The 23,451-nt window shown below is 33.4% G+C and overlaps 2 protein-coding genes across 3 annotated transcripts; one reads left to right on the top strand and one right to left on the bottom strand.

Annotated features, from left to right (window-relative positions):
• The first annotated feature begins 5,674 nt into the window (after positions 1-5,674).
• Positions 5,675-12,165, top strand: LOC18592452 (putative wall-associated receptor kinase-like 16). 2 transcript variants are annotated; one of them, XR_016028034.1, is made up of 4 exons: positions 5,675-6,624; positions 6,888-7,061; positions 10,738-12,021; positions 12,102-12,165. XR_016028034.1 is itself a non-coding variant. In XM_018126410.2 (3 exons), exons 1-3 carry the CDS (start codon positions 5,760-5,762, stop codon positions 11,931-11,933), a joined length of 2,235 nt encoding a protein of 744 aa, XP_017981899.2. In that variant the 5' UTR covers positions 5,675-5,759; the 3' UTR covers positions 11,934-12,165. The 2 variants fall into 2 exon arrangements, 1 of the variants encoding a protein (XP_017981899.2); XM_018126410.2 differs by having other exon boundaries at positions 10,738-12,165.
• Positions 12,166-15,881: 3,716 nt separating this feature from the next.
• On the bottom strand, positions 15,882-22,191 carry LOC18592453 (putative methyltransferase PMT24). The gene is made up of 9 exons (XM_018126206.2): positions 21,935-22,191; positions 19,975-21,124; positions 19,739-19,888; positions 18,577-18,847; positions 18,377-18,487; positions 18,092-18,266; positions 17,024-17,290; positions 16,420-16,614; positions 15,882-16,330 (listed from the first exon to the last, which is right to left on the bottom strand). Exons 2-9 carry the CDS (start codon positions 21,088-21,090, stop codon positions 16,102-16,104), a joined length of 2,514 nt encoding a protein of 837 aa, XP_017981695.2. The 5' UTR covers positions 21,091-21,124; positions 21,935-22,191; the 3' UTR covers positions 15,882-16,101.
• Positions 22,192-23,451: the final 1,260 nt, after the last annotated feature.

Here is a 23,451-nt window from a genome sequence, read left to right on the forward strand (position 1 = left end):
CCTCAATGGTTGCTCGATAGTGGATGCTCCAATCATATGACTCCTTTTAAAGCTATGTTCATTGATTTGGATAAGAATTATAACTCAGAGTTAAAATAGGTAACGAGCTTTATCTACAAGCAGAAGGAAAAAGGATAGTCAGTGTGCAAGCTTGCATTGGCACCAAGTACATTTTTGAGGTTCTTTTAGTTCCAACCATCATTCAAAATCTATTGAGTGTTGGACAAATGGTGGAGAACTCTTATGTTTTACTATTCCAGGATTCTGTATGTTTAGTCTATGAACCCACAAGTGATTATTTGATGATTATTCCAATGAGAAAGGGAATCTTTTCCCTAAATTGGAATAATTTTTGCATGCAATCAACCTTAATTACTGATGAGACAAACTTATGGCATAAGCGGCTCGAGCACTACAACTATTCCTCTCTTAATCAAGTAAGTTCTACTAGTTTACTTGATAACTTACCTAAATTGTCTAACAAAGGTCCAATTTGCAATGCATGTCAATTTAGGAAGTTGTTGAGGAAGCCTTATGTTTTTGTCAGTAGAAATTGAGCAAGAATCAGGCTTGAATTGGTTCATATTGATGTAGTAGGTCCTATGAAAGTTAAATCATTGTCTAGCAGTAAATTCTACTTAATATTCATTGATAATATGTCTAAATTTTGCTGGATATATTTCTTAAAAGAAAAATTTGAAGTATTTGAAATGTTCTTGAAGTTTAAGGCCAAAGTAAAGCTTGAGACAAGTTGCAAGATAAAGACCTTGAGGTCTGATAATGGAGGTGAAGATACCTCAAACGAGTTTACTGAGTTTCTCCTGAGTACTGGAATTTCTCATCAACGCACTACACCATATTCTCCTCAACAAAATAGTGTTTCTGAGAGAAAGAATGAAACAATACTCGAAATGTCCAAATGTCTATTGTTCGAGAAGAATCTGCCCAAGCAATTTTGGGTAGAAGCTACTAGCACAGCAGTATATCTGCTCAACTTGCTTCCTACTAGAGCCTTAATGAATAAAACTCCATTTGAAGCTTGGCATGGCTTTAGGTTATCTATTGATCATCTTTGAATATTTGGAAGTACTTGCTACTGTCATGTGCCAAATACACAACGTGACAAGCTTCAACGAAAAGCTCATAGGGGTATTTTCATAGGCTATAGCACACAGTCAAAGGACTATCAAATTTATCTACCAAAAAAGGACAGAATAATCATTAGCAATAATGTTACGTTTGATGAAGCTTCCAACTAGAATTGGAACATAGAAACTATTGCCAATAATCAAGTGCCTGCTTCTATCTTTGTGAATATTGATGTGCAAGAAAATGATGTGGTTACTGATGAACCAATTTCTGTTGATAACATTGATGATGAACCTGTGAGACGGTCACAGTCCATTTATGATATTTATCTTAGCAGCTTTGTGGCCATAACCGAGCCAAACACATTTAGAGAGGCCATACAACATCTTGACTAAATAAATGCTATGTTTAATGAATTGGAAGTAATTAATAAAAATCAAACTTAGAGCTTGGTTGACGAACCATCGAATCATCTTGTTATTCTAGTCAAGTGGGTGTATAAGAGGAAACTAAATCCTGATGGGAGCTTAAACAAATACAAAGCTCACTTAATCGTGAAAGGGTTCAGTCAGAGACCAGGTTTGGATTATAGTGAAACTTATGCTCCTGCTGCCCGTTATGATACAAGTCATTTACTACTTACTTTATCTGTTGTTTTCGGTTGGAAAGTGCATCATTTATGTTAAGAAACATATTTAATTGATGGTTATGAAAGAACTTATAAATGAAGTAAATAGAGTTTTAAAGAGAAAAACCAAAGATATCGAAAACCAGCTACTAGACACTAAAGAAAATGATCATAATAACATTACACACTTGTCTTACAATACATTAGTTAAAAACTGCAACTACAAAATTAAAAGTTAAGGAAAATAATCTAGCTTAGTTAAAAAAGAAAAACCAAAAAGTTAGTGTCGTGATGGGCATATTCTAAGTTTAGTACCTAGTATGGGATAACCACCCATTACATGAAACGTGGCCAAGTACCACAGCCAACTTTTAACATTAATTATTAAATAACCACTTAACAATGAGCAAAGCTTCACTGTTGACACTGTGAAAGACTTCAAAGCTGAGGCATGAACCACTCTCAACACACCTCTTTGGTTCCTGGCTTACAGACTCCTAATCTGGCTTTCAAATAAATGAATTTTTCTTTGCTTAATCCTTTAGTAAGGATATCACTCTGATGTGTTTAGTGCGACCATGCTACACAGGATTTTTGGCAATTGAAATGGTTGACTTGTTATCAATTAATAGAGTAATGCCCTTTGTTTATACGAAACCTAAGTCTCCAAGCATCTTTTTGAGCCAAAGTGTGTGGTTTGTCGTTGAAGCAGCCAAGATATATTCGACCTCTGCTGATGACTGGGCAACGACCTCCTACTTTCGAGAATTCGAAGAAAAAACAACACTACCAAATGAAAAACAAAATCCACTCGTACTCTTGGAGTCATCCAAGCATCCAACCCAATCATTATCACAATATCTCATTAGCTCCTTACTTTCTCGTTTTTCAAACTTAAATCCAAAGTTCATAGTTCCCTTGATATATCGGATAACTTTTTTCATAGTTGAAAAATGAATCTCTGATGGAGCTTGCATATATTTGGATAATAAGCTTGCTATGAATATTAAATCAAGCCGTGAGGCTATTAAGAATAGTAAAGAACCGATTAAACTTCTATAAGTTGAACAAACAGCTGTTGGAGCCCATCATCTTTATTAAACTTTGCATTAGTAACCAATGGAGTTTCCACCATTTTACAAGCTTCCATGCAAAATCTTTTCAGCAGTTCACAAGCATATTTGCGTTGATGTACAAATATAAAATCAGAAACTTGATGAAATTGCAAGCCAAGAAAATATGTTGTTTCCCCCAAGTCTGACATCTCAAATTCTTGTTTCATGCTTTTTTTGAATTTATCAAGAACTGACCCACTAGGACCTGTGATCAACAGGTCATCCACATAAAGAGAAATAATGAGCTTATCAGAAATAGATGAATCACTTACATATAATGTAAGTATAAGCAACAGAAGTATTGATACTTCCACAGTAAGTATCAATACTTTTGTTCTGGGTTTGAAGGTATTGATACTTGTTCATCGAGTATCTATACTTCATTCATCAGATGCATTTTTGGGTTGCAAGTATCGATACTTTTGGTCTAAAATGCAAATTTCAGGATAAAAACAAAAACATTTGACCTCCCTAAGTCTCACCTTTCAAATAAACTCATTTGGCAACCAAAACACACAGTTTTATGTTTAAAATATTCAAAAATATCATTAGAAATCACGAATTTACATGCTCACCAAGTTAAGTTACAACTTTAACCTTTATTAAAGGTTAAGGTTTCACAAAGAGTGTTTTTGATATAGCGTACAATATGCAAAACAACTGAAAATGAGATGAAAGAGGAATAGCCATAAATTGGTGAATTAAATGAACAATATACGTAATATCAGACCAGGTCATTATGAGATAGGCTAAACTCTCAACCAATTAGCGATATAAAATAGAATCAGTAAGAGAAGTATCGTTCATTAGAGTAAGTCTGACATTAGGTTCCAGGGGAGTAGAGACAGTTTTGCTATTAGTAATATTAGCTCGAGAAAGCAAGTTAGATGCATACTTAACTTGAGAAAGATGGTAACCATCAAAGATGGAGGAGACTACAAGCCTCAAGAAATAACTAAGAGAGTCAAGATCCTTCATTTCACACTACTAACTAAGATCCTATTGTAATTCTTAATACAAATCTTATTATTACTAGTTATAACCATGTCATCCACATAAAGAAGAAGAAAAAAAATACCATGATTCATATGTCGAATAAATAATGATGAATCATGAAGACTCCAATAAAATCAAGCTGAGCAATAGTGGAATTGAATTTTGCAAAAAAAAGCTCTTGGTACTTGTTTCAAACCATATAAGTCTTATTGACGCTTGCAGACTTTATAAGGAGGATGAGCATAACTAGGTGGAGGTAAAATGTAAACTTCTGCTGTAAAATACCATTGAGAAACGCTTAATAACAGTAATGGCTAAAAGACTGCTTATATAGGTTACGTGAGAGCAAATATTTCTTCATAAGATATTTCATACTATTGAGTATAACCCTTGGCCATTGAACAAATATTATAACGTTCAATAAAGTCACCTGAACGGGTTATGATTTTATAAATCAATTTGCAACCAATACAAGTCTTACCATTTGAGACGTATGTGTCAAAGTTTCCAACATTAAGAATAGAAGGGGAAGGATATTTGGAGTTAGACATTTGTACGAGGGAACAAGAAATGTGAATTTTTTTTTTTGTTTTTAGATAGAAAATAGGCTAGGCAGAAGTAGAAATGAAGAATGAGAATGAAGTGAGGAAATTGTTGGATTGATTAATGGTGATTAAAATTCACCATTGAATATCATAGTATTAAGCACCCAAAGCACTGCCATCATTGAATATCTTAGTTATTGCAAAATACTTTTGTTTACCAAACTTTTGTCCGGAATGTAAATAATGAGACAGCTAGCTTTAGAGAGAGAGTAGTATGATTAACAATGAAAAAAACTATATGCTCACAAAAATAAAAGGGATACGAAATTCATATAGAAAATTTTATTATATATCTTCTTATTCCTACAACCACTTCCATCAATTTATCTCATACTAAACAAAGTCATAATTTTGGTCAAAAAATAAAAACAACAAAGTCATAATCCAATTGGTGTAACATACCAACGTGGGCGAGCAAATATTGTAGAAAAATTTGTTGCAAGTAAGAAACACGATCAATAATTGTTAAGTCAATTTCCAATTTCTAAACAGACAATTTAGCATTCTACGTAGAGGGTCAATGCTTGTTGATCTTGTACATGGATTCATTGTTCCGGCCCTTCTTTTCGTTACCTCGTCGCCAAACAAACTTTGAGCCTATAAAATTACTAGCAAATATTTGGAATTTCTCCAAATTATAAAAATCATGTATAATATTAATATCATAGCCAAAATGTGGGAATGGATTTATAATGAATTAACGATGTTAACTGCCAGCAAACATTGACAGATAATAATAGCAAACACTACTGGAATTAGGAGAAGATTTTTCTTTTTATTTTTATTTTTAGAGGAATTACGAGAAGTCTTAAACAAAAAATTTAACTCAAGCTCGGAAAGTCTTTTGTTAAAAATAAATAAATAAAAATTAAAAAATGAAAATTCAAATCCATAAATTAAAATTTTTTGTTATATAAATTAAGTGTACGAAATTAAAAATAATTGAATAAGTATATGATGACAGTCCCCATCTACATTTGGAAATTATTATCATTAAGCAGCGTGATGAGTCAAAGTTAGGCGCGGCCCTTGTTTCAATTGGAACGGCCTCTTACGGGTCAACGAGGAAAACGATTGGTGGCTGCTATGGAGAAAGTTCCAAGTAATGCTGGATCAGCTGAAAGAAAGATCAAGGGGAAAGAGTCAGTCATGGGTAAATTTATGGATTTGCTGATAAAATAGGTAATAGGGAGTCTGGGACCAGTACCTGCTGCCTGGTCAAATATTTCATCCCTTCTTTGGGGTAACCGCGTCAAGCAAGCTTGCCTATAAAATTTTTAACAAAGTGCAGAAATACAGTCCATTACAATTTATAGTTGAAGAAAAATGGGCATTAGTTTGGCAGTGGTTGTTGTGAAGCTTATCTTGCTTACTACTCTGTTGGAAGCTACAGCAAGGATAGCAGCAGCTCAATCGAAACCCAGATGCCTAAGTCAATGCGGCAATGTTAGCATCCCATACCCCTTCGGTACAGGCGAGAATTGCAACATCAGTAAAAATTTTTTCATCAGATGTAACACCACTGTTATACCCAACAAAGCTTTCTTAACCACCAGTGCGATCGAAGTCCTCCACATATCTCTCGACGGTCAGCTGCACATCCTTAATCCAGTAAGCTATGATTGTAATAAGTCACCAGGAATCGATTTTACTAAATACAGGATCCGACTGTCCAAATTCCCCATAGATAATAGCAGAAACAAATTCACAGCAATTGGGTTCAACACGTTTGCTATCGTCAGCGGCCACGGCGTAAAATATGAGACCGGCTGTCTATCACGATTTAATGACATTAGCGATGTAATAAATGGGTCTTGCTCTGGCATTGGCTGCTGCCAGACGGCTATCCCAATAGGAGTGAGGGATTATAGAATCAATTTTAAAAGCTATGACAACTCCTCCAATATATTGCCTCCTGAATATCCTTGCAGATATGCATTTGTTGCAGAGGACAGCGCCTATAACTTCTCTAGTTCAGATCTTGGTGGTAGAGATTTTCAAGAAAAGAAATTTCCAGTTATTCTCAATTGGACAATCGGGAATATAAATTGCAGTAAAGCGAAGGAGAACATGACTAATTTTGCATGCAAGGAGAATAGCAACTGCGTTGATTCAGAAAATAGTCCAGGATATCTCTGCAAGTGTTTTGACGGTTTCGAGGGGAATCCTTACCTTCCCAACGGATGCCAAGGTAACGACATCAATTTCCCCTGGCCTGGATATTATTGCAATAATGTATTAAAAATAGATGAGTTGTGATTAAATTTCTTATTTTTTCTTGGTACATATGAAGCAAAGAAACAAATCTTATCTGTTCCATCATAAAATTTGAATCTGAAATCTTAAACCAAAGTTTGAAATTGTACATATTGCATTTAGAACATTGAACTTTTTGTGTTGAGTAAAGTGTGTGTATTCTAATATTATTTCAATCAATATATTTGTGGTTTGCAGATATAGATGAGTGTCAAACTTTAGATCCTAAGCCTTGCAATATGACTTGTCACAATTTTCCGGGAAGTTATAATTGTTCATGCCCGGAAGGATTTGACGGTGACGGCTGGAATAACGGAACGCGCTGCAGTCGCCCAATTAATAATAAGAGATCTCGAACCAATATTTTTCTAGGTTAGTATGTTTTTTAAATGTATATTTTTCCTTCTTTATTTTTTTATTTTTTTTGGGTACATATATTTTTGTTATGAGAATAAATATATTCTTTTGTTATAATGAAAGGTTAATAGGCAACATAGAAAAATAAAATAAAATATTTCAAGTTAGTAAGAGCTTTAAATGATCATTTACTCGAAAAAGGTAACTGAAAATTTAATAACAGTACTAAGAAAGAAAAGTTATCTCTATTGATCATTTTTAATTTGAAATTTATTTAATAATTTCTTATTAATTTTTTATTTGTTAGTTTTTGTACACATTATCTGTAGATTTTTTTTTAAGGCAAAATGAGTGTGATTATATACATTAATAAAGCAAGGGAAGATAGTCCATGTACAAGCATCTAACACCGCAGCATGTCAACATTCAAAAGATAGCCCTGTGACATATCAACCACTTGATAATGGTTCAAGAGAGGTTGATCAAGCCGAAAGCTAGCAAAAGTAAACCCTGTACATAATTCCTAAGTCAGACAAAATTTGTAGATGATTTAATATGTTAAATATCATAAATATAATAATAAAAATAATAAACAAAACTTGTAGATTATGATTTGGTCAATTCCAATTAGCATTTAAAATATAAAAACAAAAAATATATGTAAGTAGAAAAATGTATTTTCATGAAAAACACTCAAATTTAATAAATTTTCTTCAAAGGACACAATATATTATAACTAATAGCAATATTTAACAAATAAATTTGGAGATCATTAAATAAAAGGAGAAAGGAGAAAACATATGAATTTTAACATATATCCGTTCGGCATTACTCATTTCATTACATATAGAAAACGATATAAGTCAAAATTTAATGATTCATTAAGACACACCATCATTTAATTATTTAAAATTTATGAGTTTGAAACCTAACTAAATCATTAATCTTAGGAAAAACTGTTTAATATTCATTAAATTACAACTTTATTTCCATAAACTGTATACCTAAACTAACTTTGATTAATTAGTAAAAAATATTGCAACATGTAATAAACTTGTTGTTGCTTATCATTAGATCATAATTTATTTGTTTATTAAAATGTTGATTGCCTCTCAGTTCATTATTTTTTAATTTGTTATTACTTTTTTATTAATTATTTAATAATATACATATTTTATCAATTATATAAAATAAATTGGATTAAGTTACATCAATTTAAAATTACTTAAGTCTTACACTTTTGTATAACTTCATGTACAATTAATATTTTAACAAACCGAATGTTGGCTTTAAAAACCTACTTTAATTTGTTATGCATGTAAAGTAGAGCCGGCCCTTGGGTGAAGCCACCCAAGTAAGGACTTTAGGCCTCCAATTTGGAGAGGCTCCAAATTTAGAGAAGATTTATAATTTTATAATAATTATAATATAATTAATTATATTAAAAATATATAAAAATTAAAAAATATATAAAAGTAAAAAATGATTAATAAAATTATTTGTTCTCTCACTTTTTTAATTATATGCCTAATAAATCTCAATTTTCTATCACTTCCTTAATTCTAGAATGCTATTAATTGTCAACTATATTATCTTATTTTCAATCAACTAACGGTTATATGTATTTAATCATCTCCATCAGTTATTTTTTTTCACTTATTTTTCTTATTTCCAATCAACTCATTTAATTATTTCCAACAACTATTTTTTTTCTATATATAAAACTAATTATTTTTTTAGTTTTCTATATAGCGGTAAAAAGTTGAAGTCATTAAATAATAATAGTTTGAAAGAATATTGTCTTAATCTTAAATGTTTCTTAAAATATAATAACTATTCTGATATTGATGGTTTAGATTTATTTTCAGAGTTAAAAATTTAAAAAAAAATTATACAGGAAGAAAACAGTCCAATTAACATACTTAATCATAAAAGAAAGACTCGATTCTTTTTCAAATGCATATATTGCTTTTAAAATAATGTTAACAATTCCAATAAGTGTTGCCTTAGAAGAAAGAAGTTTTTCAAAATTAAAATTAATAAAATCCTATTTAAGATCAACAATGTCTCAAAAAAGATTAAATGGATTGGCTATATTATCAATTGAAAAAGAAATATTAGAAGAATTTGATTATAAAAGTTTAATTGAAAATTTTGCATCTCAAACAGCTAGAAGAATAAAATTTTACTAATTTTTTTTTAATTTCAATAAAAAAATGCCTCATTTGAATATTTCGGTTTAACTCTTTAAACTTATTAGGCCGCCTCTGATGTAAAGTTTCAAGTTAATACAATATTCATATTACATCAATTGAGAAACTGTTTTCAATATATCTTTAACTGTTGAAATTTAATTATTATCGAATAAATAGTTAGATATTTTCAAGTAAATCGAAATTTGACATGCATAATCCATGTGAATAGAATATCAAATCCAACAATTGGGTTAACAAAGTATAAATCAAATAAAAATATATGAAAGGGTGCAAAATTTAATTCATTTTATACCGATTTAAATGGATCCCTCCTCTATATAACTCCTCATTCATTATATAAATTTATGCATATTTTATTAATTATTTTAGAGAATTAACATCTATATCAATTTATTGAGCTATTTAAACTTTATTGACTATTTTTATATTTTATGAGACCTAATATAAATTTAAATTATTATCATAGGAGATAAGATTAATCATATTGTGTGTTAAATAAAAACAGTAATATCACCTTTCAATATTTTTGAGAGCGTATAATATGAAAAAAATATTTATATCAATAACTCCTCTGTGTGCAGGCAAAACATAAATACAAAATATTTTTTTCTTAGACTTCAAAATTGATAGTGAAATGTATTTTTAATATTTGAATCTCTCTTTTAATTAGAATAGATTGATTTCTTTATTTGATGAACACACATACACTATATATATATATATGATTTAAAGGTGTTAACTATATAAAATAAAATTGAAATCTTCTTTCTTACCTTTTCATCAGTTTCAATAAAATTTTCAAACATAATCAGTATCATCAAAAAAAATTTCACAAAAAAAATTATCTTGGACTTTTTAATATGAAAAAAGCGCTCCAACTATTTTCAATATTATTTTTAAATCGAATTTTTTATAAAACCTTTTACAAAAATTCTATGTTTTATGCTTTTATGAATTTATTTTATAAGTATTTACTTCAGATGCTCAACTTGAGCTTCATCTTGCACAAAAAAAAAAAAAAAATATTAACGTATTCAAATTTGTTGATTTGTAATTCAATCAAGTTGGGTTTCACATTCTTATTTTTTGTACACCTTCAATGAAAATTTCGATTTCTTTTTCAAATTATGATTTTTATATAAACTTGGTTGCATTAGGATTTTTTTTCTTTGTATATTGGTAATCTAGTTATTCATAATATATTATCAAAGTACATAACCAATAAGTTAACGTACACACCAAACTTTTATTTTCAAAATTGTTTTTATTTCAATTAATATATGTTTATATTGTAAATTGGTAAATGAATATTGCTTCAGTTATGTACAATCTTCACATATATTAATTGGTTATTTAGTCATTTGGCAAATGAATTTTATTTATTTCAATTGAATTTTACTTTCTTCCCAAACCCAAAAATATTACCTAGTCAACATATTTAAATCCACATGCTAATTAAGTGCTCCAGATTACAGGTAGTGGCATTGGCTTCTTTGCCCTGCTTCTGGGCTTAACATTGTTGTATTTGATACTCAAACAAAGGCAGATTGCCAAACTCAGAGAAAAATACTTTCAGCAGAACGGTGGCACTTTGTTGCAAGAAAAACTTTCCCAACGTGAAGGGTACCGTGAAAAGGTTAAAGTATTTGCAGCTGAAGAACTCAAGAAGGCAACAAATAATTATCATGAAAGTAGAATCTTAGGACAAGGAGGACAGGGAACAGTTTTCAAAGGAATTTTACCTGATAATCAAATGGTTGCCATAAAAAAATCCAGAATAGGAGATCATAGCCAAGTTGAACCATTCATTAATGAAATATCTGTGCTTTACCAAATCAACCACAGGAATGTTGTCAAACTCCTAGGATGTTGTTTGGAGACACCGGTTCCACTGTTAGTCTATGAATACGTGACTAATGGAACCCTTTTTGACCATATGCATAATGTTGCTGGTGCCTCGTTTCTTCCATGGGAAGCTCGTTTGAGAATTGCCACAGAAACTGCGGAAGCCCTTTCTTATTTGCACTCTGCTGCTTCTATTCCAATTATTCATCGAGACATCAAGTTGGCAAACATACTCTTAGATGAGCATTTCACCGCAAAAGTTTCTGATTTTGGAGCTTCGAGATTGATCCCGTCCGACCAGGCGCAGGTGACTACAATTATTCAAGGAACTTTTGGTTACTTGGATCCCGAATACATGCAAACAGGTCAATTGACTGAAAAGAGTGATGTCTATAGCTTTGGGGTTGTTCTTATAGAGTTACTAACAGGACAAAAAGCGGTTTGTTTTGCAAGATCAGAAGACAAGAAAATTTTGGCTATGTACTTTGTTTCTTTGATGAAAGAGGACCGCTTGCTAGAAATTGTCGATCCAAGGGTGATGAATGATGGAAACCTTGAGCATCTTAAAGAAGTAGCAGCTTTAGCTTGGAAATGTGTGAGAATGAAGGGAGAGGAAAGGCCGAGTATGAAGGAAGTTGCCCATGAACTAGCAGGACTGCAAGCAATGAAGAAACACCCTTGGGGTAAAAGTAATTTACACGCAGAAGAAGCTGAATACTTGCTTGGTGAATTGTGCAACAGTTACGATAATGGTGCATCTAGCAGCTCAGTGGGGTATGACAGCATAAATAATCAAGTCACATTTGAACTTGAAGGTGCACGTTGAAAGCACAAAATGTCATGTGCTAGAACAATTTCTTGTTTCGCTTCCCTATGATCTTTCAAATTTTTTCAGCAGTTTGTTTCTGGTTTTTTCCCATAGTTGTGAGGGATTTTATCATTAGATGGCCTATCATAATTGTTATCCAATAATCAGACATCTGAAACCAGTTACTCTCATGTAATTTCTTTGTTTATTTCTCATTTCCTGCCAATGCGTAGTCTTGTCATCTTATCTATGATTCAAGCAACTTCCAGAATTATACTGCTATTTTCAAAGTCTTGAGATCTGGTCTATATCCGTGATCCCACTGCTTTGCCTTCTGAGTTCTGAACCCTCACTTCCATTAAACATTTTGCTATAGGGATATGCCTTCTAGATTCATCTTAAATGTAAAAATCATCCTACTCCAGCGTATAGAGAAGCTTAGGATCATACAGGATTGATTCCTGACATGTTTAAGTTAGGGATAAAGCAATTGTGATGTGAGAAGCAAGTTGGAATTGATTGCAGAAGTAATCCTGACCTGGCGAAGACTTCCTTCGATGGGCAACAGCTGTAAATGGATACTAAATCACAAATCTGTTCAAAAATATAGCTACAATGACAGGAATCAAACTCTGAATTGAGCCAGGCATCAATGGACATGTATAGTTCGAAGTCTTCATCCGAAATCTGATTCATTTTGGGAGCTTCTAATCAATAAACTAGGTACCACTGTCTGTTTTATCCCCCACAATACAACACTAATCAGATTGCGATGGAGACGCTTTCTTTCAAGGAAAAAGATGTTAAAAGACAGAAGTGGAATTCCTTTCAAAAATAGAATTAATTTCAAAGTAATAAGAGGTGAATAAATTAAAATACATGCGATACATCATATTCTTTTACCGGGAAAATTATCCCTAATCTCCAGTAAGTTAGACTAAATTATTTCGTGGAAATATACTACACAAGGAAACTTTTAATATTAGCTTTAACGGGTTATTTATCCTCACAAACATGAGCTATGCATCATAAGAAGGCTCAGTTATCAAATCTAAATGAATCCGTGGATCAATTTGTCATACTGCAATTTCATCTGATCAATGATGAAGAGCTAGTCAATATTCTTCACAGTAAACTCTGTATCCGCAGACCAAGTTGAACAAATCTACATGAGTATATGATCCTGTCCATGAGCACAACAGACTGATATATTTAAATTACAGCTGACTAGTTTACAAAACTCTGTGTGCTCTCTCCTGAATCTGTTTGGTGCAGTCTCAAGGTAAAGAGACTACAGTTAGCAGCAGTAGAACTAGAGCCCTTCAATGGCAACTAGACGTTTCCATCTGATGAAGGGAGACTTCTTTCTGTTTTAACTGCTTTCGACGTTGATATTGTTACAGAGTTGGTACCTTTAGAGGGAGATGAGGATGGAGCTGGAAGCTTCTTGGGCAGCATCTGTTCCCAATACTCCTTAGGTAATCTTGATGCTTCTGAGAGAACAATGAAAGCAAGAAGAGTGAAGAGCAAGCACTTGTGCCTCCAGGAACCTAACATGTTTGATTGTTGATGATCAAAAGATGCCTGGAGCTCTCCTTAACTTTCAAAGATAGCTTTAGAAGGTTTGTGGCAGCAGACATATTGAGTAATGTATGGAGACTGCCAACTTGTCTGTTTGAGGAAAGATGTGTCAATGGCAGACAAAGGGGAATTTGATAATAGTAAACTGTTAAGCAGCTCATGTTGTTGCTCTCATTTGTCTAATAAGAAGTAGAATCTGAGAACGCTAGTGAGGAATTTGAGGGATATAAATATTTATTTGGGGCCAGACATTGGCTGGGTGTATATATTTATGTTTGATCTTCCGGGTCTGGTAACAAATATTTGTTGTCAGAGCAGCTGTAGTGCTATAATCAGTAAAGCCACTTTGACAATATAATACAACAAAGTAAGAACAATTAACCAACTAGGTATGCTAATTTAATAACATACATAAAATATTCACATGCTAGACCATTATGCTTCATGTTGCTCATGATCAGTAGCATGAAGCATGCACTATAGGTTCTTAGTACTATCATAAAACTTAATTAGACTAAACAGAGAACATTTTCTAGCACTATAATAGGTTTTTGCTTTGCATCTTGTCCATAACTAGCTTGAAATGTGTATTCTTGTCATTGGGGGAGGGGGGGTGGTTGACGAGATGGATTAAAAGATAGCTTTTGGCTCTGTCCTCAAATTTTTTTCAAGTACACAACAAAAGAGAATAAAAACTTATGGAGCACCATAGTAAACCAGGGAATGCATGTATATCTATCAATGGTTTGTATTAGTTATGACATTAATTTGATTTGATTTGCCAAACCTTAATGATAGCATACAATGCATTTTCTGAAGCATATTATATGAATGCACGGATGCATACTCTGTATACAAATCAGACCCCATAAAAGGATGTGGTATTGATAAAAGAATTTGCCAATAAAGTCCCCCAAGCCTATATATGCTCGAGAATAACCCCACCTAACCCCTAGCATTATTGTTCTTTAATTTCGATCATGCAAACATGAGGATGGTGCCCTTTTCATTATTTTTTTTAGATAGCTAAGAAGGCAAACAAGCTTATAACAACATTAGAAAAAGGTTAAGAACATTAGAAAAGGAAGTCCAAAAGAAGCATCTTAGACACTTTTGTATGCTACTTTACCAACATTCAGAAAATTTTACAATAAAATTTGTAGCAGTTTAAAACAGGTCATCTGTAGCGTCAGTGAGATAGGGATATATTTTATTACAAAGCCAGTGGTTTTTAAGGCACTCAATGTCTTGAAAATTATACCAAATAGTGCTTTAACAGCAATCAAAGGTCCAACAACTGACGTTTTTCCTCTTTCATTGTTTTTGTCAAAAGGGCAACTTGGCCGATTCACTGTCCTTAACAAAGAGGAGAGAGGGTGTCCACTGAATCAAAAATTGAACCTCTTTTTGATGCTAGAAACTAGATCATTTTACAAGGTAGAAGAATGTCGGATGAAGAAAAATATTTCAAATTGGTGTAGGCGTGTTTGGAACAGGAAGAGTTGGAAGGAGGTGGACACTGCGCCTGTGTCAGAGTGGGTCCATTCCTTCACTCACTCATTGTGGTCTAAGTCTTGTTGACCAATTTGGTTCTGACAAGTTTTTAGTTAGGAAACTTGGGTTTACTATTAGGAGACCAGCCGCGAAGTAGTGCTACTAAAATTGACAGATCAGGAAGGAAAAAGGTTAATGAAATTCTGATTATAATGTTACTATGATGTAATACCAACAATCTGAATGTTTTTTGCCTTTTCCTCTCATCAACTATCAAAAGCTTTCTAGAGAAAAATGTGTAATTCTATGGCCCATCAACTGGAAGAAGTGTTTGCACTCCGTCTCCAACAATGTATGGCTTGGGTTGAAGAGGCCGGTCATTTTGTTTTTCCATGTTATTTTGCTTGCGAGGGCTCCTATTTGTGTTTGTCCTGGAGTCATGCCTATGACCATGAGAGATAAAGATATTATAGTATTAATAATCAAAATGTAAGATCATTCCTAGCATCTTTAACATATGAAAGACAGGCATGATGGTAAATCGTGTTTGAGATCAGTACCAAATTATAGCGTTGGGTCAGCAGTGGAAATGCTGCTCGCCTGCCAATATAGAAGATAGCCCATATCTTCCTCAAAAGTTCAGTTGTCAAACCCCAATAATTAAGCAATGGTCCATAATCATGCAAGGCTAGCTACACTTTTAATATTTACTATTTATAAATGAAACATAGCTGAAGATACACGATTATACACATGCAACTAACCAACCTGAAGTTTTGACTCGTTGATCATGTAAACCCCCTCTGCGGGGGAAACTTCTAGCACGACCTATTGTTGGCCACAAAAAATGATAAACCAGAAATGCATAATTTATATACTAACAGTAGGGAGTAACATCAAGAATGAATTTGATTTTCAATAACATTCATAGTAATGAAATTACACATTCTAATTCAACCAGGGAAAATGGACACAAAAATTGTAACTGATATAAGCAGGTCTAAAATAAATCAACTATATAATTTTACATTTGCAAATGGATCACTAGACCTATGGTATATTATAACATCCTTGCAAAAAGAATTTGTAGTATCATGCCAAGTGCGGCAAATCAAATGATGGACGACTTTATAGTTTCTTCCTCAGTGGGACGCCAAAATGTCTTGCGAACACAAAGCAATCCTTCGTTGTCTTTTGAATAAATCATCCGGATCTCCCATTGTAGAGATTTAGCCAAGCTCTCCACCTCACTTATGGTTTCACCATTGTCTCGTACGATCAACTTTCCTTCTGGCCTCAGAATTCGATCAACTTCTGCAATTACTGTAACCAACTTGCACCTATGGCCAGGAAAATCAACATCATATCAGGAAGGTAATCTTGGTTGAGAATGACAACTGCCAGAAATATAGCACGGAAGATAACAAACCTCTTTTTGGTAGTAGAGAAGAGATGATCAGCATGAAGAACATCATATGTTCTGGGATATGTATTAAACGATTCACACCAATCATGATATATTCCAAACAGGCCACGTTCATAGATGATTGGAAGTGTATCAGAAGAGTCGATTGGAACTACATTCATAACCCACACTTTCAAGTCTTTCAGGGCTGCAGCAAACCTACAAACCGAAGCACAAAAGCATGAAAAGAGCAAGAACTAGGATAAAAGGTTATACAAACATCGAGATGCATTTCAAGAGAAGATATTTTAACAATAGCAACCGGGCAAAAATATTCTTGTAAATAACTTTTTTGAAAGTAGAAAAAAAAAAAAGGATAAACTGGTGAAAGGGGAAGGAATAGGGAGAAGAGAGGGGGATTACTTTTCCTCTAAAATTTGATACTTTCTTACAAAACCAAATTATAAGGTCCAAAAGGATGTGAGCAGAAATTTTCTTCCTTGGCAAATAAGATTATTGTAAGCTAATATTCAACTGAGCCTTTAATTTCACTTTGGGTAATTTTAGTCTTGGAAAAAGAAAGAGCCTAATAAATTCTGTCATAACTACAGAGAGGTTAATGAAATACCCTCCGTAAACAGCTTTCATATCCATGACATTTCTCACAGAAGACCAGTTGATTCCCATCCCATTCAAGTATGACTGGGAGACAACTGTTTTCCAGTGATTGTAGTCGGCAGTGAAATCCTCCTGAGCAGCTTTACCATAAACGCCAACCTGAGAATTCAACCAATATGGAGGTTGTTCCAACCGTTCCGGCCATTGTGCAGGCCAAAGGGATCCACGTTCTGAATCTACTGGCACTTTGTGCATGCATGCCTGAAGGGGTACATTCCTGAAGACATGAACCAGAAAATATTACCGAAGAGACTAGTGCAAACATTATTCGTCAAGAAAGTTGGGAGTACATTTCACTAAAGAGAAATGCTCCTTTAACCTAGTGAATACTTTTAGAGCAAATGTCCATGCATTAGCTTACATGGACAAAACTGCATTAGGAAACCGTTAATGAAACCCATAGCATAAAGCATGTGCCATTCGCCCAAATGCAGCTTAAAAATTTAACAAAAGAAAAAAGGCAGGGGGCAATGGAAAATAATAATAAAAAAAAAAGCAATCCCTCTGAATTTGTTTCATTCTGAGATGGTTAATTGGCAAGTCAGATGGAGTGTTCAAAGGAAAAATTAAGAGTCATATTTTGTTTCTCTATGTCTCAAGATATGCATGGCTGAGATACCTAAACGGAATTAAACACAACTAAATTTGGATCTACTTAATTTTTACATTTTAAAATAAACAAGAGTTTAGGACTAATTGTAGCCAAATTAAAGAACTTCTCTCTTTTCCTAATGACTAATTCTTGTAACAGTGAAGAAGATAATAAAATGTAGCACCTAAATTTTATGTTAGACACTTTTAGAATTGCACTGCAAGGTTTATGGTGACAAGAAAATCATATGCAGTAAACTTAACGTCACACCCATTCAATCATTTTAAAAGCTGGTTTCCAATTGATTATGAACTTTATTTCACATTTTATTTGGGCATCATTTACAATTATCAGGTAACATTTCATATTTTGTATAGTGACTGTTAAGCAAGCGAAAATATACTGATGGTTAAAAGTAACAATTACCAGGCTGCATTAGGATCATCAGATTCTTCACAAAGTGGAGGTATATTTCTAGATCTTTTATTGTAGCACTCATTGGAAGTTGGCTTTCGATAAATTGCAGCTCCGACAGCATTCAGTCTGTCCTTTTTAATGACCACCAGATCCCAGCACATTGACTTTGTTAGCCGAGACATCTCTGCCATCAATAACCACGGCCCACAAAAAAGAAATAGAAAGACACATTAAGGTAAATCAGAATCTAATTTTCTCTTTGGAGACACATGACTAGATTATAAAGTAATTTACCTTGCCAAATGCCAACATCTTCAGGGAGCTTCTGGTAGACTGGAGTAGCAGACCACACAAAGTAACCACCAGGTCGCAGGACACGATTGAGCTCTAGCAGAAGTTTGCCACCTGAAATATGCCTCAAAAAGTGTCTCTATATTAGAAAAGAATATAACAGTAAATAACTAAATACTGATAAAAATAGAATGAAATTCCACCTTCAATGTGCCAAGGGACCCTGCAACGTGCACAGTGCACAAGATCAAAGACAGAACTAGGAAAAGGTAGCCTTTTGGTGCCCATCACAGATAATATGGCAGGAATTCCACGTTCAAGTGCAAACTGCACTTGGGCTTCATGCTCATCCTTAGGAGCAAATGACATTGCAAGAACATCTCTTTCTAAAAGATAGCCTCCAAAGCTAGCCACCCCACACCCAACATCCAGTATCACATGGCTTCTTTTTCCCCACGCAATTTCTGGAACAGACTGCATTGTTGAAGCAAATTTGCATTCAAAGTAAGAGAGAAAAAATAATTTCAACAAAAAATAAAAGCTATACAAACTAAATCCCAAGGTAGTTAGCTAACCCAACTGGAATATTAAAATAAGTTGAAGAAAGGAGAATAATAAAAGTAAATGAATACATAAAAATAAAATAAAATAAAGGAGATGAAGAAACATTAAGGACTACATAAGCAATGGGTAATGGTTTGAGTAAAAGTTTTTGGGAAAAAAAAGAAATAATGATGCCAATGTTTTGGAATAGCTTCAAGTTCCTGGGGTGGCTCAGGTTTCACAATGGAAATAATGTGAGATGTTAAACCAGATGAATGTCTTCATTAGATGAAATGGCGTATCATAGAGAAAAAAAGTCCCAGTAGCTAAAATAGGCTATAGCCAATTATCATAAATTTGCTCATTAGAAAGAGTTAAGTGTGTGCGCAAGCATGTCTATATATGATTGTTGTCCAAGTACACATAATGAAAGAGAGTGAGAGACAGCTTATTAGAGTTAAGTGCGTGCATGCATGTATATACAAGTAGAAGCTTAAGAGAGATCTAATTTGGAGGACTTGTATGATTGTCCTGCACATGGTAATTTATGTGGTTTTTTTAAACATAATAATCATACAGATCCATGGCTCTAAGTAGATTATAGACTTCATGATTTTAATCATGTCAATAATAAATTATCTAGAAAAATGAAAAGGAAATTCTTAAAATTACTCTTCACAACAATGTGCTGCTTTTTCCTTTGAAAGCATTCTAAAAATAGTTGGTAATCATAAATTAGCAACCACCAATGCATAATATAAGCAGGAATATATCCAAACAGCTTATGTTAGTAGACAGAAAAAAAAAATGAAAAGGACTTACATCTTGAATAAAATCAATGTAATGAAGTGCACCATTCTTAAACTGAGTTCCACCACCAGGAAACGTAAGGTATTCACCATTTACTTTAACCCAATTTTGGTGCCCCTTAACCTCTGCAAGCTTGGTGTGGGGGACATTGTAGTACCATATCTGCACCAAGAACCAAAACAATAAATTTCAATCAAAGTAAATACAGAAAACACAAGCACTTGTTCATGCAGCAGATAGGTGTTTACTTTGTCCCTGCTTTTAGGCCACTTTACTGAGCGCTTGTATCCTTCAGGTAGAGGGACAAGACATGTAGGAGCTTCTGCAGGACAATGCCTCTCTCGATGTTCATAGTGCTTTGTACTTGGAAGCTTTCTGATAACTTGCCAATTGTCTAGGCAAGGTATGTAGTCTGGCCCAGCAGTTGACTTACAGACTTTCCAATGGTGGCCATTCTTTTCACTGGATATTGAAGAGTGTTGTGATTTCTTCTCATTCTGTGATTCTACTGCTTGAGTTGACCAAGCTCCATTTTGAGTAGTAGACTCAGTCAAAATTTCTGACTGAGCACCAGCAGGGAGCATCTCATTTGAAGCTTGACTGTTTTCCTGGCTTTCCACACTATTCTTCACAGCACTTTGTTCTGAATGTTTGTCTTGATTTTGGTCATTCTTCTCCTCAGTCGAAATAGCCTCTTTGTCAATGCTTTTAGTTTTATCTGCAGTTTCTTCTTCCTCATAGTTCTTCTCACCCTCAGCTGACTCAGATCTGTTTTCACCTGAGCTCTCCTCTAATTCTGTCTGCAAATTTTTATTCATTTCACCACCTTCATTCTCTGCTTCTCCAGTTTCTGAATTTGATTCTCCCTCTCTTGCATTTGTTTCCCCATCTTTCCCATTTCCATTCCCATCATCTTCATCCACCATTTTCAGTTCATTTTCTGACTTAGTTTTCTCATCAGAACTCTCATTTGCATGATTCTCTTCCTGGTTTTCCTCAGCTGAATTCTGGGACTCCGTGTTCTCATTTTTTCTCTCAACCACTAAGTTCTCTGTCATATTATCCTCATCAGTATTTTCAGATTCTTTATAAGGCATACCAGTGGCATCTTCTCTTGTTGCACCTTCGGGTAGATCACCTGAGGTATCATCAAATTGCTTAGAAACACTTTTTGGCACTGTTGGTTTCACCTCATTTGTGGTCTCCTGAGATGACAATTCTGAATTCTGAACTGGAACAACTGATGAGGACATGAACATCCAAATCCCAACTAAACAAAAAGCAACAAACACAACTATAGTAGCAGTCGAACAATAACTTGATGACTTCCTCCCATCAACTCTGGAATACTTGGCCAACGCCATGCTTCTTTGTAATGGATTTTCTTGTTACATACAGCTGGAACGGCAATAACAGCTAATCAATTAGTACCACAACCAAACGTCTTCCAATCTTATTTCAACAATAAAAAACCAGTTACAATTTCATGTCCATATAATTTAGTAAATCAAACTGATAGATAAAAACATCACGGCACAAAAAAAAAGGATCTAGACAGCGAAATCTATAAACCATTGAATCCAAAAGTAGAGCAGATAATTATTTGCGGCAGTCAAAAACCACCAATATGCCAAAACAAGCGAATGGGAACTCAATCACTTGTATCTATTCCTCAAGTTTTTCTATAAGGAAAATAAAAAACTTGAAAATATTAAAGCTAAAATCTTCCATAGAAGCAACCATTACATGTTGCTAGTAAAGAGTTAACTCCTAAGTAAACATAGCTACCAATAATTTTCAAACATCATTGGTAACAGCAAATGAGACCAATACAGTGTTTTTCTAAATACAATGTTTTCGAATAAAGATTAAAACTTTATACTCAAATTTAAATCTTTTCTTGATTTACGAAAGAGACCCAGATCCATAAATATAAGACCCATAAAAGTTCTCTCAGATTGATTCTTCAATCTTTAGCTATTGAAGTTCAACTTACATAAGTCCTGATCAGCAAAAAAAGCAGAAACAGTAACTTAGAAACAGCATTTGACATTACCTTAACAGATAATGAAGAGTTTAGTTGCGGAAGGAAAAGACAGGAACAGAAGAAAGATACTATCTAACTTGAAAACATGAATAACAAAGAGAATGCAGAAAAAATCTATGTACTATGTTTATCATGACAGGAGAAAGGATTTAAGACTGTACCTCTTTTTTTTTTCTCTGTTTTCTTTGGTGGGGTTGTCGTAGTAGGGATCTGGGTCTGGAGAAATTTAGCTGTCTTTGCTCATTTTATTAATCTCATTGGTAAAAGGACAGAGACACAGGAGGTGGGAATGAAGCTGAAGCTGACTTTTTATGCAAGTGGAGTTCCGGCCCTTGACAGCAGATTATTACTATACTACTGGTATGCTAGTATTATGTTGGTTTCTGCTTGGCTTGATGCTACGTTTACTGGGAATGCGGAATCGGTGGAAATAAATATCACTGAGATCGGGAAAATATATATCTATATCTTGAATATTGCTATAATTATTTTAACCATGTTAATTAATTACAAATTGATTAATTGAGGAATGCACATGTCTTCAATTTGGGACTCTCAATCTCCATGTGTCTTGGGAAATTCCTTGAACCACATTTTTATTTTATTTGGGAAATGACAAATCATATCCAATACTTGATTTAATGATAATAATTTACCTATCTCTGATTTAAAAAAATATATAATCTATCTCAAAACATTAGTAAGAGATATGACAAATCATATGTTTATAATTAAGAATTTTTTTATTTAATAAATATGTCTTTTAAATTAAAAATATGATTATTTGACAATAATAATGTTACTAATTTCATGTAAATAATATTTTTCATTTAATAAATATGTTTTTTGTGATCATGATAATAACATTATGTTCATGAAATTTACCTAAATAAGACTTTTATTAAATCTACATTTAAAGTAACATAATTGATTCAAATTGATAGTCCATTTTAGGCAGCTGACTCCTGGGGCACATGCTTGTGCTCCAAAATTTTCTCTCATATTTGAAATCTCATCATTTTTCTTTTATGTACAAATGAGCATAATTTATACTATTCTTTTTATGTACAAATCTTCATAAAATTTTTTAAAATGAATCATTAACAAAACTTTTACGTAGTTTTATCTCATTCTAGCAAACGAAATTATTTTATTTTCAAAATGAAAAATGAGTTTAATGTCGAAAAAAAAAGGCATGGAGAATTGTCACAGCAGCTTGTGACGGCGATGTCGGCGTTCATTGCACACTGCACCGACACTCAATTTTACATGCAGATATGGAAGTCGCTTTCAAAAGCCCATTAATCAGAACATGGGCCATGAGCCCACCTAAGCTTACCTTCATTAAATTCATCAATTTTTGTTTTTTATATTCATTTGAATACATCATCTTTCTATAAAGATTTCCTTGACATATCGTTCATAATGATTTTCCTCTTTTTTTAAAAAAAGAAAAGAATTAAAATGGCATAATGTCACTGTGCTAACAAGACATTCTAGGTGTACTTTAGGAAAAGAAATTCTATGATGGGCCTTGACTGAGGTCCCCTCTGCCAGTCGTTGGGCCAAGCATAGATTGGATACATATTGGGTCCACAACATAGGCCTCTATTTTGTTACACCTGACTCATGGAGTCTCAGTTCTCACCAAACAAGGAAAATGCACCTCTGTGAAACT

This window comes from Theobroma cacao, chromosome 8, assembly GCF_053813885.1.
Source record: "Theobroma cacao isolate CCN51 chromosome 8, ASM5381388v1, whole genome shotgun sequence".
In the NCBI taxonomy this organism is placed as follows: Eukaryota; Viridiplantae; Streptophyta; class Magnoliopsida; order Malvales; family Malvaceae; genus Theobroma; species Theobroma cacao.